General features: G+C 48.8%; 1 protein-coding gene across 1 annotated transcript in view; it reads right to left on the minus strand.

Annotated features, from left to right (window-relative positions):
* Positions 1-16,743, minus strand: part of UBE2O (ubiquitin conjugating enzyme E2 O) — a 187,776-nt gene that overhangs the window by 139,096 nt on the left and 31,937 nt on the right. The window contains exons 6-7 of the mRNA XM_063960415.1: positions 15,970-16,113; positions 15,653-15,762 (exon numbers count right to left, since the gene is read on the minus strand). Of these exons, the coding sequence (XP_063816485.1) occupies positions 15,653-15,762; positions 15,970-16,113 (254 nt within the window). The remainder of the gene's footprint in view (positions 1-15,652; positions 15,763-15,969; positions 16,114-16,743) is intronic.

The following is a 16,743-nucleotide window of genomic DNA, read 5'->3' on the forward strand; positions in this document are numbered from 1 at the left end:
TATATGTATTTTTTGCCAAAGAGAGGTTTTCATGCTGCCCAGGGAGTCCCCCCTGCGCCCTGCACCCTTACAGTGACTGCTGTGTGTGAGGTGTATGGGAGAAATGGCGCACAGCTTTACTGCTGTGCGTTACCTCAGTGAAGATCAAGAAATCTTCTGCCGCCTCAGAAGTCTTCATTTCTTCTCATACTCACCCGGCTTCTATCTTCCGGCTCTGCGAGCCAGTGCACACCCATACCTAAAGTCTTTCTTAAAGTGCCCATGTCTCCTGCGGAGCCCGTCTATCCCCATGGTCCTTACGGAGTCCCCAGCATCCTCTAGGACGTAAGAGAAACATCCCTGCGACTCAAACGTTCAGGCCTGGGCAAAGATACCCCCACCTATCAGAGGACAACTACATCATGAGAAGTAGGACTAGCTAAATCAACGCTAAAGTATGAAAAACACTGATCCGTCACAAAATGAACGGTACACACTTCATGGCACTTGAACCCAGGACATTTGTAGCAAATACAACTGGACAGACCTAGATAGAACCGAAGACAAGGAAAAGCCATACAATGCCAGTACTACGAATAGTAGTTTTGAACCTCAGCCGAAAAGTAAAAAAAAACAAAACACAAATGTTGGTACTGCCAACTGTAGGTTTCAAACCTCAGTCATCCAGCTAACATTTCATCAATAGGCAAAAGAGACTGTATGTACAGTGGGGTATACCTACTGCCACCCTACAGTAGGAGAAGCAACAGTGTCTTCTAGTGGATGAAAGAGAAAAAATAAGAATTTACTTACCGATAATTCTATTTCTCGTAGTCCGTAGTGGATGCTGGGGACTCCGTAAGGACCATGGGGAATAGCGGCTCCGCAGGAGACAGGGCACAAAAGTAAAAGCTTTAGGATCAGGTGGTGTGCACTGGCTCCTCCCCCTATGACCCTCCTCCAAGCCTCAGTTAGGATACTGTGCCCGGACGAGCGTACACAATAAGGAAGGATCTTGAATCCCGGGTAAGACTCATACCAGCCACACCAATCACACTGTACAACCTGTGATCTGAACCCAGTTAACAGCATGATAACAGCGGAGCCTCTGAAAAGATGGCTCACAACAATAATAACCCGATTTTTGTAACAATAACTATGTACAAGTATTGCAGACAATCCGCACTTGGGATGGGCGCCCAGCATCCACTACGGACTACGAGAAATAGAATTATCGTTAAGTAAATTCTTATTTTCTCTGACGTCCTAAGTGGATGCTGGGGACTCCGTAAGGACCATGGGGATTATACCAAAGCTCCCAAACGGGCGGGAGAGTGCGGATGACTCTGCAGCACCGAATGAGAGAACTCCAGGTCCTCCTCAGCCAGGGTATCAAATTTGTAGAATTTTGCAAACGTGTTTGCCCCTGACCAAGTAGCAGCTCGGCAAAGTTGTAAAGCCGAGACCCCTCGGGCAGCCGCCCAAGATGAGCCCACCTTCCTTGTGGAATGGGCATTTACATATTTTGACTGTGGCAGGCCTGCCACAGAATGTGCAAGCTGAATTGTACTACACATCCAACTAGCAATCGTCTGCTTAGAAGCAAGAGCACCCAGCTTGTTGGGTGCATACAGGATAACAGCAAGTCAGTTTTCCTGACTCCAGCCGTCCTGGAAACCTATATTTTCAGGGCCCTGACAACATCTAGCAACTTGGAGTCCTCCAAGTCCCTAGTAGCCGCAGGTACCACAATAAGCTGGTTCAGTTGAAACGCTGACACCACCTTAGGGAGAAACTGGGGACGAGTCCGCAGCTCTGCCCTGTCCGAATGGACAATCAGATATGGGCTTTTGTGAGACAAAGCCGCCAATTCTGACACTCGCCTGGCCGAGGCCAGGGCCAACAGCATGGTCACTTTCCATGTGAGATATTTCAAATCCACAGATTTGAGCGGTTTAAACCAATGTGATTTGAGGAATCCCAGAACTACGTTGAGATCCCACAGTGCCACTGGAGGCACAAAAGGGGGTTGTATATGCAGTACTCCCTTGACAAACTTCTGGACTTCAGGAACTGAAGCCAATTCTTTCTGGAAGAAAATCGACAGGGCCGAAATTTGAACCTTAATGGACCCCAATTTGAGGCCCATAGACACTCCTGTTTGTAGGAAATGCAGGAATCGACCGAGTTGAAATTCCTCCGTGGGGGCCTTCTTGGCCTCACACCATGCAACATATTTTCGCCAAATGCGGTGATAATGTTGTGCGGTCACCTCCTTCCTGGCTCTGACCAGGGTAGAGATGACCTCTTCCGGAATGCCTTTTTCCCTTAGGATCCGGCGTTCAACCGCCATGCCGTCAAACGCAGCCGCGGTAAGTCTTGGAACAGACATGATCCTTGCTGAAGCAAGTCCCTTCTTAGTATCTCTTGAAGTTCCGGGTACCACGTCCTTCTTGGCCAATCCGGAGCCACGAGTATAGTTCTTACTCCTCTCCGTCTTATAATTCTCAGTACCTTGGGTATGAGAGGCAGAGGAGGGAACACATACACCGACTGGTACACCCACGGTGTTACTAGAGCGTCCCAGCTATTGCCTGAGGTTCTCTTGACCTGGCGCAATACCTGTCCAGTTTTTTGTTCAGACGGGACGCCATCATGTCCACCTTTGGTCTTTTCCAACGGTTCACAATCATGTGGAAGACTTCCAGATGAAGTCCCCACTCTCCCGGGTGGAGGTCGTGCCTGCTGAGGAAGTCTGCTTCCCAGTTGTCCACTCCCGGAATGAACACCGCTGACAGTGTTATCACATGATTTTTCGCCCCGCGAAGAATCCTTGCTGCCATTTCCCTCCTGCTTCTTGTGCCGCCCTGTCTGTTTACGTGGGCGACTGCCATGATGTTGTCCGACTGGATCAGCACCGGTTGACTTTGAAGCAGAGGTCTTCCTAGGCTCAGAGCATTGTAAATTGCCCTTAGCTCCAGTATATTTATGTGGAGAGAAGTCTCCAGACTTGACCACACTCCTTGGAAATTTCTTCCCTGTGTGACTGCTCCCCAGCCTCTCAGGCTGGCATCCGTGGTCACCAGGACCCAGTCCTGAATGCCGAATCTGCTGCCCTCTAGTAGATGAGCACTCTGCAGCCACCACAGAAGAGACACCCTTGTCCTTGGAGACAGGATTATCCGCTGATGCATCTGAAGATGCGATCCGGACCATTCGTCCAGCAGATCCCACTGAAAAATTCTTGCGTGAAATCTGCCGAATGGAATCGCTTCGTAAGAAGCCACCATTTTTCCCAGGACTCTTGTGCATTGATGCACTGACACTTGGCCTGGTTTTAGGAGGTTTCTGACTAGCTCGGATAACTCCCTGGCTTTCTCCTCCGGGAGAAACACCTTTTTCTGGACTGTGTCCAGAATCATCCCTAGGAACAGCAGACGTGTCGTCGGAATCAGCTGCGATTTTGGAATATTTAGAATCCACCCGTGCTGTCGTAGAACTACTTGAGATAGTGCTACTCCGACCTCCAACTGTTCTCTGGACCTTGCCCTTATCAGGAGATCGTCCAAGTAAGGGATAATTAAGACGCCTTTTCTTTGAAGAAGAATCATCATTTCGGCCATTACCTTGGTAAAGACCCGGGGTGCCGTGGACAATCCAAACGGCAGCGTCTGAAACTGATAGTGACAGTTCTGTACCACGAACCTGAGGTACCCTTGGTGAGAAGGGCAAATTGGGACATGGAGGTAAGCATCCTTGATGTCCAGGGACACCATATAGTCCCCTTCTTCCTGGTTCGCTATCACTGCTCTGAGTGACTCCATCTTGATTTGAACCTTTGTATGTAAGTGTTCAAAGATTTCAGATTTAGAATAGGTCTCACCGAGCCGTCTGGCTTCAGTACCACAAATAGTGTGGAATTATACCTCTTTCCTTGTTGTAGGTGGGGTACTTTGATTATCACCTGCTGGGAATACAGCTTGTGAATTGTTTCCAATACTGCCTCCCTGTCGGAGGGAGACGTTGGTAAACCAGACTTCAGGAACCTGCGAGGGGGAGACGTCTCGAATTTCCAATCTGTACCCCTGGGATACTACTTGTAGGATCCAGGGGTCCACTTGCGAGTGAGCCCACTGCGTGCTGAAACTCTTGAGACGACCCCCCACCGCACCTGAGTCCGCTTGTACGGCCCCAGCGTCATGCTGAGGACTTGGCAGAAGCGGTGGAGGGCTTCTTTTCCTGGGAAGGGGCTGCCTGCTGCAGTCTTCTTCCCTTTCCTCTACCCCTGGGCAGATATGACTGGCCTTTGCCCGCTTGCCCTTATGGGGACAAAAGGACTGAGGCTGAAAAGACGGTGTCTTTTTCTGCTGAGATGTGACTTGGGGTAAAAAAGGTGGATTTTCCAGCTGTTGCCGTGGCCACCAGGTCCGATGGACCGACCCCAAATAACTCCTCCCCTTTATACGGCAATACTTCCATGTGCCGTTTGGAATCTGCATCACCTGACCACTGTCGTGTCCATAAACATCTTCTGGCAGACATGGACATCGCACTTACTCTTGATGCCAGAGTGCAAATATCCCTTTGTGCATCTCGCATATATAGAAATGCATCCTTTAAATGCTCTATAGTCAATAAAATACTGTCCCTGTCAAGGGTATCAATATTTTCAGTCAGGGAATCCGACCAATCCACCCCAGCGCTGCACATCCAGGCTGAGGCGATCGCTGGTCGCAGTATAACACCAGTATGTGTGTATATACTTTTTAGGATATTTTCCAGCCTCCTATCAGCTGGCTCCTTGAGGGCGGCCGTATCTGGAGACGGTAACGCCACTTGTTTTGATAAGCGTGTGAGCACCTTATCCACCCTAGGGGGTGTTTCCCAACGCGCCCTAACTTCTGGCGGGAAAGGGTATAACGCCAATAATTTTCTATCGGGGGAAACCCACGCATCATCACACACTTCATTTAATTTATCTGATTCAGGAAAAACTACAGGTAGTTTTTTCACACCCCACATAATACCCTTTTTTGTGGTACTTGTAGTATCAGAAATATGTAACACCTCCTTCATTGCCCTTAACATGTAACGTGTGGCCCTAATGGAAAATACGTTTGTTTCTTCACCGTCGACACTGGAGTCAGTGTCCGTGTCTGTGTCTGTGTCGACCGACTGAGGTAATGAGCGTTTTAAAGCCCCTGACGGTGTTTGAGACGCCTGGACAGGTACTAATTGGTTTGCCGGCCGTCTCATGTCGTCAACCGACCTTGCAGCGTGTTGACATTATCACGTAATTCCCTAAATAAGCCATCCATTCCGGTGTCGACTCCCTAGAGAGTGACATCACCATTACAGGCAATTGCTCCGTCTCCTCACCAACATCGTCCTCATACATGTCGACACACACGTACCGACACACAGCACACACACAGGGAATGCTCTGATAGAGGACAGGACCCCACTAGCCCTTTGGGGAGACAGAGGGAGAGTTTGCCAGCACACACCAAAACGCTATAATTATACAGGGACAACCTTATATAAGTGTTTTCCCTTATAGCATCTTAATATATAATAATATCGCCACATAAAATGCCCCCCCTCTCTGTTTTAACCCTGTTTCTGTAGTGCAGTGCAGGGGAGAGCCTGGGAGCCTTCCTAGCAGCGGAGCTGTGTAGGAAAATGGCGCTGTGTGCTGAGGAGAATAGGCCCCGCCCCCTTTTCGGCGGGCTTCTTCTCCCGTTTTTCTGACAACCTGGCAGGGGTTAAATACATCCATATAGCCTCAGGGGCTATATGTGATGTATTTTTAGCCAGCATAGGTACTTTCATTGCTGCCCAGGGCGCCCCCCCCAGCGCCCTGCACCCTCAGTGACCGTTGGTGTGAAGTGTGCTGAGAGCAATGGCGCACAGCTGCAGTGCTGTGCGCTACCTCATGAAGACTGAGAAGTCTTCAGCCGCCGGTTTCTGGACCTCTTCTCTCTTCGGCATCTGCAAGGGGGTCGGCGGCGCGGCTCCGGTGACCCATCCAGGCTGTACCTGTGATCGTCCCTCTGGAGCTAGTGTCCAGTAGCCTAAGAAGCCAATCCATCCTGCACGCAGGTGAGTTCACTTCTTCTCCCCTAAGTCCCTCGTTGCAGTGAGCCTGTTGCCAGCAGGACTCACTGAAAATAAAAAACCTAACAAAACTTTTACTCTAAGCAGCTCTTTAGGAGAGCCACCTAGATTGCACCCTTCTCGGCCGGGCACAAAAACCTAACAGAGGCTTGGAGGAGGGTCATAGGGGGAGGAGCCAGTGCACACCACCTGATCCTAAAGCTTTTACTTTTGTGCCCTGTCTCCTGCGGAGCCGCTATTCCCCATGGTCCTTACGGAGTCCCCAGCATCCACTTAGGACGTCAGAGAAACACTTTTAAAGGAAGCATGTTGGATAACTACCCAGTTCATCTGGACAAGTTCCCCACTAGTACTGGCTATTGCGGTCGCATGCCGAGAAGGCACACTCAGAGTTTGTAAAGTTATTAGTCATGTCTCACCTGTGCCCAACAGGTGGTCTGCGGTGAAGAAAGAAAAAAAGTAAATCCACAATTGGATACATCTTATGAAATCGTAAGACTACATTACCTGTGGGGAGTGGGGGGGAGAAAACACACGCCATAATCTGCAAAACTCTGAACGAAAGCAAAGGCTACACCCTCAGTATGGGGGAATAGCACAGAATCACGCTAAACAGACAGTCTATACCAGTGATTGCGAACCCGTCACTCGCGAGCTACCGGTAGCTCGCCGTAGCATTTTCGGTAGCTCACAGAGCGCACAGGCTTTGGAAACCACTGGCACTCCTCCTCCTTTAATTTTTAATATGGTGCCGGCTGTCAACCAATCCGAGCTTGCGGACCGGCAGCGGCAGCACCTGATTGGCTTATTTACCAGTGCCATATTTCAAATGCCCACCGCCGGGGGCCCTCACCGAAGCCGCTCTCCAGACGTCACAGGATAGGCGCGCGCTGCGTTCTCCTCCCCTTCCGTCCCTCATACTGTAGGAGCAGCAGCACCGGCGGCGCTAGAAGAAGCCAGCAGCGGTGTGCATTGTATGTGTATCTTGCACTGCTAGGGGACATTACCTGTAGTTGTGAGGCCACACCCACTTTTGGAATGCCACACTCACTTTTGCAGGAACGCGCACGCATTGGGGGGAGGGGATAGCTCTTTCAGAGGTTTTATTTTCTGAAAGTTGCTCACACCCCAATTAAGGTTGGAGACCACTGGTCTATACCAAGAGCAAACTAGAGAATACAATGTGAAAGAAAGTACCAGTGATCACACCAGTTTATACGGGTATGACACAAGCAAAGCTCTGACACTAAGGGGGGAGATTCAAATGTTTGAAAAGTCGGTTGGGTGTCTGTTTTTTCCTATCTAATAGACAGGAAAAAACAGACTCCCAACTGACTTTTCAAACATTTGAATCTCCCCCTAAGAGTGCAGGAAAATCACCCCAGACCACGGTGACTAAAATTAATCTCTCTGTCAGGATTAATAAAAAACAAAAAAGCATACAGGATTTAACGTAGAGAACAGTGGTACTGTTAGCACAGCATGTGGGGTCGTAGTTAATTTCCAGATGGTCGAGATCACGGCAGCCGATGAAATCCCGACAAACGCTCACTATTTCTACTCGGTTGGTGGGCCCTTATGGGTTTTTAGAGGAAACCCATAATATACATATTAAGTATAGCAGACTCATAACCTAAAGAATGTAGGTTAGGTGCGCACATTACACTGGCGATGATCCTCAGAGGACAAGTGGCACAATGCCATAGCAGACAACTGGATACCAGGCAAAGGACACCAGTAAGTTAACCAACCTTTTCTCCCAATGTCACTGACCGCCAAGCGAGATCTGAACCTCGGATCCTGTACTCTGTGCAACCATACGACTGCAGGCTGAGCCTCAGCAGTGGTTTATAGCAGAGGGAAAATAGAGACTCAGCTGTCTGTACCCCTATAAGATATTGCACATATGCCAGATAATGGACACCTAGTTACATGAAGCTCAGTATAGCCATCAGTACCACTGTTACATGCGCCTGGCTCCTGTGTCTATGACCTCTGTATAGACATAAGAACACAAGTAGTCTGAGGAGAGTACGATATACATAGGTCTACAGATGCTTATGAACTCCGACAGAGTAGCACATCCCCTGTATTAACTACAGAATAGTGGGGCTGACCCTGATAAAGTTTCCCATAGGGAGATCATGCAGAAGATACATAACGCCTATGCTGGCTAACACCTGAAAAATAAGAATTTACTCACCGGTAATTCTATTTCTCGTAGTCCGTAGTGGATGCTGGGAACTCCGTAAGGACCATGGGGAATAGACGGGCTCCGCAGGAGACTGGGCACTCTAAAAGAAAGATTAGGTACTATCTGGTGTGCACTGGCTCCTCCCTCTATGCCCCTCCTCCAGACCTCAGTTAAGGAAACTGTGCCCGGAAGAGCTGACACAACAAGGAAAGGATTTGGAATCCAGGGTAAGACTCATACCAGCCACACCAATCACACTGTGCAACTTGTGATACTATACCCAGTTAACAGTATGAACAACAACTGAGCCTCAGTAACAGATGGCTCATAACAATAACCCTTTAGTTAAGCAATAACTATATACATGTATTGCAGAGAGTCCGCACTTGGGACGGGCGCCCAGCATCCACTACGGACTACGAGAAATAGAATTACCGGTGAGTAAATTCTTATTTTCTCTGACGTCCTAGTGGATGCTGGGAACTCCGTAAGGACCATGGGGATTATACCAAAGCTCCCAAACGGGCGGGAGAGTGCGGATGACTCTGCAGCACTGAATGAGCAAAGGCAAGGTCCTCCTCAGCCAGGGTATCAAACTTGTAGAACTTAGCAAATGCGTTTGAACCCGACCAAGTAGCAGCTCGGCAAAGCTGTAAAGCCGAGACCCCTCGGGCAGCCGCCCAAGAAGAGCCCACCTTCCTTGTGGAATGGGCTTTTATCGATTTAGGATGCGGTAACCCTGCCGCAGAATGAGCTTGCTGAATCGTGCAACAGATCCAGCGAGCAATAGTTTGCTTTGAAGCAGGAGCACCCAGCTTGTTGGGTGCATGCAGGATAAACAGCGAGTCAGTTTTCCTGACTCCAGCTGTCCTGGCTACATAGATTTTCAAAGCCCTGACTACATCCAGTAACTTGGAGTCCTCCAAGTCCCGAGTAGCCACAGGCACCACAATAGGTTGGTTCAAATGAAACGCTGATACCACCTTAGGGAGAAATTGTCCTCAATTCGAGGTCCTCGAGTCCTCAATTCTGCCCTGTCCATATGGAAGATCAGATAAGGGCTTTTACATGACAAAGCCGCCAATTCTGACACACGCCTAGCCGAAGCTAAGGCCAATAGCATGACCACTTTCCACGTGAGATATTTCAGCTCCACGGTCTTAAGTGGCTCAAACCAGTGGGATTTCAGGAAATTCAACACAACGTTAAGATCCCAAGGTGCCACTGGAGGCACAAAAGGGGTCTGAATATGCAGCACTCCCTTAACAAACGTCTGAACTTCAGGCAGTGAAGCCAGTTCTTTTTGAAAGAAAATAGATAGGGACAAAATCTGGACCTTTATGGACCCCAATTTTAGGCCCATAGTCACTCCTGACTGTAGGAAGTGCAGAAATCGCCCCAGCTGGAATTCCTCTGTTGGGGCCTTCCTGGCCTCACACCAAGCAACATATTTCCGCCATATGCGGTGATAATGATTTGCTGTCACATCCTTCCTAGCTTTTATCAGCGTAGGAATCACTTCATCCGTAATGCCCTTTTCCGTTGGGATCCGGCGTTCAACCGCCATGCTGTCAAACGCAGCCGCGGTAAGTCTTAGAACAGACAGGGCCCCTGCTGTAACAGGTCCTGTCTGAGAGGCAGAGGCCATGGGTCCTCTGAGATCGTTCTGAGTACCAAGTTCTTCTTGGCCAATCCGGAACGATGAGTATAGTTCTTACTCCTCTCTTTCTTACTATCCTCAGTACCTTGGGTATGAGAGGAAGAGGAGGGAACACATAAACCGACTGGTACACCCACGGTGTCACTAGTGCGTCCACAGCTATCGCCTGAGGGTCCCTTGACCTGGCGCAATATTTTTTTTGCTTTTTGTTGAGGCGGGACGCCATCATGTCCACCTGTGGCCGTTCCCAACGGTTTACAATCTGCGTGAAGACTACTGGATGAAGTCCCCACTCTCCCGGGTGGAGGTCGTGCCTGCTGAGGAAATCTGCTTCCCAGTTGTCCACTCCCGGAATGAACACTGCTGACAGTGCTAGCACGTGATTCTCCGCCCATCGAAGAATCCTTTTGGCTTCTGCCATCGCCATCCTGCTTCTTGTGCCGCCCTGGCGGTTTACATGGGCGACCGCCGTGATGTTGTCTGATTGAACAGCACTGGTTGGTTTTGAAGCAGGGGCTCTGCTTGACTCAGGGCGTTGTAAATGGCCCTTAGTTCCGGTATATTTATGTGTAGTGAAGTCTCCTGACTTGACCACTGTCCTTGGAAGTTCCTTCCCTGAGTGACTGCCCCCCATCCTCAGAGGCTTGCATCCGTGGTCACCAGGACCCAGTCCTGTATGCCGAATCTGCGGCCCTCGAGAAGATGAGCACTCTGCAGCCACCACAGCAGAGACACCCTGGCCCTTGGGGACAGGGTGATCAACCGATGCATCTGAAGATGCGATCCGGACCATTTGTCCAACAGATCCCACTGAAAGATCCTTGCATGGAACCTGCCGAAGGGAATTGCTTCGTAAGAAGCCACCATCTTTCCCAGGACTCGCGTGCAGTGATGCACCGACACCTGTTTTGGTTTCAGGAGGTCCCTGACCAGAGATGACAATTCCTGGGCCTTCTCCACCGGGAGAAACACCTTCTTCTGTTCTGTGTCCAGAATCATGCCCAGGAAAAGCAGACGCGTCGCAGGAATCAGCTGCGACTTTGGGATATTCAGAATCCAGCCGTGCTGTTGCAACACTTCCCGAAAGAGTGCTACGCTGACTAACAACTGCTCTCTGGACCTCGCCTTTATAAGGAGATCGTCCAAGTACGGGATAATTATAACTCCCTTCTTCCGAAGGAGTATCATCATTTCGGCCATTACCTTGGTAAATACTCTCAGTGCCGTGGACAGACCAAACGGCAACGTCTGGAATTGGTAATGACAATCCTGTACCACAAACCTGAGGTACTCCTGGTGAGGTGGGTAAATGGGGACATGCAAGTAAGCATCCTTGATGTCCAGCGACACCATAAAATCCCCCTCTTCCAGGCTTGCAATAACCGCCCTGAGCGATTCCATTTTGAACTTGAACTTCCTTATATAAGTGTTCAAGGATTTTAAATTCAGAATGGGTCTCACCGAACAGTCTGGTTTCGGTACCACAAACATTGTGGAATAGTAACCCCGTCCCTGTTGAAGGAGGGGAATCTTGATTATCACCTGCTGGAGGTACAGCTTGTGAATTGCTGCCAGTACTACCTCCCTTTCCCTGGGAGCAGCTGGCAAGGCTGATTTGAGGTAACGGCGAGGGGGAGTCGCCTCTAACTCCAGCTTGTATCCCTGAGATACAATTTGTACAGCACAGAGATCCACCTGTGAGCGAACCCAATGGTTGCTGAAGTTTCGGAGACGCGCTCCAACCGCACCTGGCTCCGCCTGTGGAGCCCCAGCGTCATGCGGTGGACTTCGAGGAAGCGGGGGAGGATTTTTGTTCCTGGGAACTGGCTGCCTGGTGCAGCTTCTTTCCTCTACCCCTGCCTCTGGGCAGAAAGGATGCGCCTCTGACCCGCTTGCCTTTCTGAGGCCGAAAGGACTGTACATGATAATACGGTGCTTTCTTAGGCTGTGAGGGAACCTGAGGTAAAAAAGTTGACTTCCCAGCTATTGCTGTGGATACGAGGTCCGAGAGACCGTCCTCAAACAATTCCTCACCCTTATAAAGCAAAACCTCCATGTGTCTTTTAGAATCCGCATCACCTGTCCACTGCCGAGTCCATAATACTCTCCTGGCAGAAATGGACATTGCATTAATTCTAGATGCCAGCAGGCAAATGTCCCTCTGTGCATCCCGCATATATAAGACGACGTCTTTATATGTTCGATGGTTAGCAAAATAGTATCCCTGTCGAGGGAATCAATGTTGTCTGACAGGGTATCAGACCATGCTGCTGCAGCACTACACATCCATGCTGAAGCAATAGCAGGTCTCAGTATAGTACCAGAGTGTGTATACACAGACTTCAGGATAGCTTCCTGCTTTCTATCCGCAGGCTCCTTTAGGGCGGGTGTATCCTGAGACGGCAGTGCCACCTTTTTTGATAAGCGTGTGAGCGCCTTGTCCACCCTAGGGGATGTTTCCCAACGTAACCTGTCCGTTGGCGGGAAAGGGTACGCCATCAGTAACCTCTTAGAAATCACTAGTTTCTTATCACGGGAACACCACGCTTCTTCACACAATTCATTTAATTCATCAGATGGGGGAAAAGTCACTGGCTGCTTTTTCTCCCCAAACATAATACCCTTCTTGGTAGTAACCGGGTTAACATCAGAAATGTGCAATACATTTTTCATTGCAGTAATCATGCATCGGATGGCCTTTGTAGACTGTACATTTGTCTCATCCTCATCCACACTGGAGTCAGACTCCGTGTCGACATCTGTGTCTACCATCTGAGCTAGCGGGCGTTTTTGAGCCCCTGATGGCCTCCGAGACGCTTGGGCAGGCGCGGGCTGAGATCCCGGCTGTCCCAAGGCTGCTGCATCATTGAACCTTTTATGTAAGGAGTTGACACTGTCTGTTAAGACCTTCCACATATCCATCCAATCCGGTGTCGGCCCCGTCGGGGGCGACACTACACTTATCTGCCCCTGCTCCGCCTCCACGTAACCCTCCTCAAACATGTCGACACAGCCGTACCGACACACCGCACACACACAGGGAATGCTCAGACTGAGGACAGGACCCCACAAAGTCCTTTGGGGAGACAGAGAGAGAGAGTATGCCAGCACACACCACAGCGCTATATAACACAGGGATTTACACTATAATGAGTGATATTTCCCAATAGCTGCTTATTATCCTATTTGCGCCTAAATTTATGTGCCCCCCCTCTCTTTTTTACCCTTCCCGTACAGGATACTGCAGGGGAGAGCCTGGGGAGCGTCCTTCCAGCAGAGCTGTGAAGAGAAAATGGCGCTGGTGTGCTGAGGAAGAAGGCCCCGCCCCCTCAGCGGCGGGCTTCTCCCGCGTTTTGTATAGCTTAATGGCGGGGTTTTTTACACATATACAGTTTCCCAGACTGTATTATGTGTATTTAGTGCCAAAAGGTATTCTTATTGCTGCCCAGGGTGCCCCCCCCCAGCGCCCTGCACCCTACAGTGACCGGAGTGTGTGGTGTGCAGTGGGAGCAATGGCGCACAGCTGCAGTGCTGTGCGCTACCTTAATGAAGACTGGAGTCTTCTGCCGCCGATTTCATCTCCTTCTTCTGTCTTCTGGCTCTGCAAGGGGGACGGCGGCGCGGCTCCGGGAACGGACGATCGAGGTCAGGCCCTGTGTTCGAACCCTCTGGAGCTAATGGTGTCCAGTAGCCTAAGAAGCACAAGCTAGCCGCACGCAGGTAGGTTTGCTTCTCTCCCCTCAGTCCCACGTAGCAGTGAGTCTGTTGCCAGCAGATCTCACTGAAAATAAAAAACCTAACAAATACTTTCTTTCTAGCAAGCTCAGGAGAGCCCACTAGGAGCACCCAGCTCTGGCCGGGCACAGATTCTAACTGAGGTCTGGAGGAGGGGCATAGAGGGAGGAGCCAGTGCACACCAGATAGTACCTAATCTTTCTTTTAGAGTGCCCAGTCTCCTGCGGAGCCCGTCTATTCCCCATGGTCCTTACGGAGTTCCCAGCATCCACTAGGACGTCAGAGAAATATATGGAGAAGAATCCATGACAAACCCCTTTACTGTAACAGAGGAGCATAACCCTCCTTGAGCTGGATCTTCAGCATTGAGACAGTTAGGTGACAATTCCTCCACCTTGTCCATCTCCCACTCAAGCACAAGGAGAACCCATAAACTTCACACAAATCAAACCAAGGCAGGAATCGAACCAAAGACCGAAGTGCTACAAGGAAGCAATCAAACTGCGCTGCTCTTGGGAGTGTGTCTGAGGGAGAGCTTAGCTTGTACTAAGACAGCTGCAGATAATACAATCAGCTATGCTAAAGCCATCAGAAATCAGTGCAACCTGATACCTGTTGGATATTTGGTGTGGGGGGGCGGGGGTCATGTAGCCAGCTTCTCCCTCAGCTCTCTCTTCCCTGAGCACTAACACTAGTAAACGTTCGTTAACAGTGAAATCAGAGTGCAGCCCCAGTTCTCAGAAATCCTATAGTGTCTGACATCACACACACACTCCTCATATATGAAGAGGGGAGCCAGGGAGAATCATGCAAGATGGCGACACCATGCTGAGCCAGCACAGCGAAGATGCTGCCCTCTAGAAAGGCAACAGCACTGACCGTATGTGGGGGAAAGCAGGCTCCAGAATGTAGATCCGATCAGACGCCAGGGAGCGAACCAAGTTCACTTCCCCAGGAGTCTGGTGGCAGCCTGATTTCATAGCTGGTGAATCTCTCGATGTATTGAAACTAATTTAAAAGTACAGGGCTGTAGAGCAGCTCTAATGAGGCCAGCTTCCATGAGCACTTATACACAAAGATCACCACTTGCAGAGGGGTGATGCTACTCTCTTAAAGTTATACTACTCTAATTAAGAGCCAGCTCCTATGGTCCTCTCAAATAACCCCATGAGCCAGTGTCCCCCAGACTGGATGAAAGAGAAAAATCTGCATACATGTAGATTTATATTATATATAAAAGTGCAAAAAACAACAAAACACATAACTCACTGCTCCTAAGGACCAATTTCTCTGACGAGACATCACAAATTCCATTGAACAAGACAGACAGAAATTTCCATATATTCAGCCACAACAAAGCCCAGATGTCATGAGTATTGGAGTAATTAGGACTTGTGAGGCATCACATTCCAATACTACAGCAAACAGCAAAGTGTGACATCAATATGCAAACAGAAGTTGTATGTGTGCTTTAAAGGGTGATTAGTAGGTTGGAAAGATTTGGGGTTTAAATAGAAACAGTCACTGTACCCACATGAACGATAAAGATTCAAGACACTATTGGATGACAATTAGCATTTAAGGGGAGAGGCTCTGGTGAAGTAATATACAAAGTGGTGTGCCATACAGCATATTACCGAGCTGTATAGTATTACAACTCAGCAAAGTGTGTGATCAGGGAAATAGGCGAGACAGACATCACTAAACTACTACAAGTGTCTAGTTAACCATCTTCCCTTTCATCCTGGCTTTCTTTTTCTCTAACTGCTGTAAATGTTCAATGAAACAGGGCTGTGAGGGCGATAGTTAGGGGAAGTTACATGCAGAGCTACTGCAAATAAAACAGGCCACCACATTTCTAAAGACTGACTACATTAACGCAACTGATGTGAACTAAAAGGATGAAGGGAGAGGGCAGCTTTAGAGTTGGCGGTTTCATATTCAACACATAATAGTGGCTTACTCACTTGTGCAAAGATTCTTGGGTTATAACAGAGGATGGTGGGTCCATAGAGTCTGTACCCCCAAGACAAAAGCTTTTTGTAATCCAGGTTACTCTCAACTCTGTTACTTGTACCTGGATGGAGCACAATAGAAGGATATAGTGAGAAGATGACGTATGGAGGATGTGGTGGGGAGAAGGTGTATATTAGTAGACAGTCCGAACAATGAAGGACACAGAGGTGATACAAAGCAAGCAGCACCAAGCAGGGTAGGTGGTAGAGTTAACAGACGTTTTGTCAGCTGAGCTGCCATAGAAGTCAATGTCCTACACGGTGCTCACCTCTTCAACACCCACACGGAACTTGCTCTTGGCACTCAGAACTGGTTTCACCCCAGACAGCCACTGCACGTTTGAAAACACCTTGGATGGACCAATAAGCACTTGGCCAGGATAGAACCCGTAAGAGTCATCAAAAAATAGACCCTTATGAAAGAAAAGAAAGCGACATTACTAATATATTCTAGATGGACTTATGACTACACAATTGACAGACAGCAGAATTAAATTAACGGATAAGCAATCCCATAAAGTAATCAATATTGCAAGAACAAAACAGGAGAGGTCTTGTTTTCCTGCATTGTACACACAGGGCTCAGGCTCACTGTCTCCATCTTAAGACAAAGGTTTAAATCAGCCTGGCTCAGGCTAGCTCATATATGAACCATTTTGTGACAAAGGAGTAAATGTATGAAGCAGTGATAAGAGTAGAGAAGTGAGCCAGTGGAGAAGTTGCCCACGGCAAACCAATCAGCTGCTCTGTATAATTTTATAGTATGCAAATTATAAATGTTACTTCAATGCTGATTGGTTGCCATGGGCAACTTATTCACTGGCTCACTGCTTCATACATTTACCCCCTGGTCTCTTACTGTTTTACTGCAGTGTGAAAAGTGACTGGAGAATGAAAAGCTAAACAACTGCATGCTTTTGGACACACCAATTTTTGTAAAATACTGAGAACTATATTAAAAGTCCAATTTAATCATATACATACAGTAGTAGTGAAAGTTGCTTATTACCAATATAGAGGATATTGATTTTAGTACAGACCTC

This window comes from Pseudophryne corroboree, chromosome 3, assembly GCF_028390025.1.
Source record: "Pseudophryne corroboree isolate aPseCor3 chromosome 3, aPseCor3.hap2, whole genome shotgun sequence".
In the NCBI taxonomy this organism is placed as follows: domain Eukaryota; kingdom Metazoa; phylum Chordata; class Amphibia; order Anura; family Myobatrachidae; genus Pseudophryne; species Pseudophryne corroboree.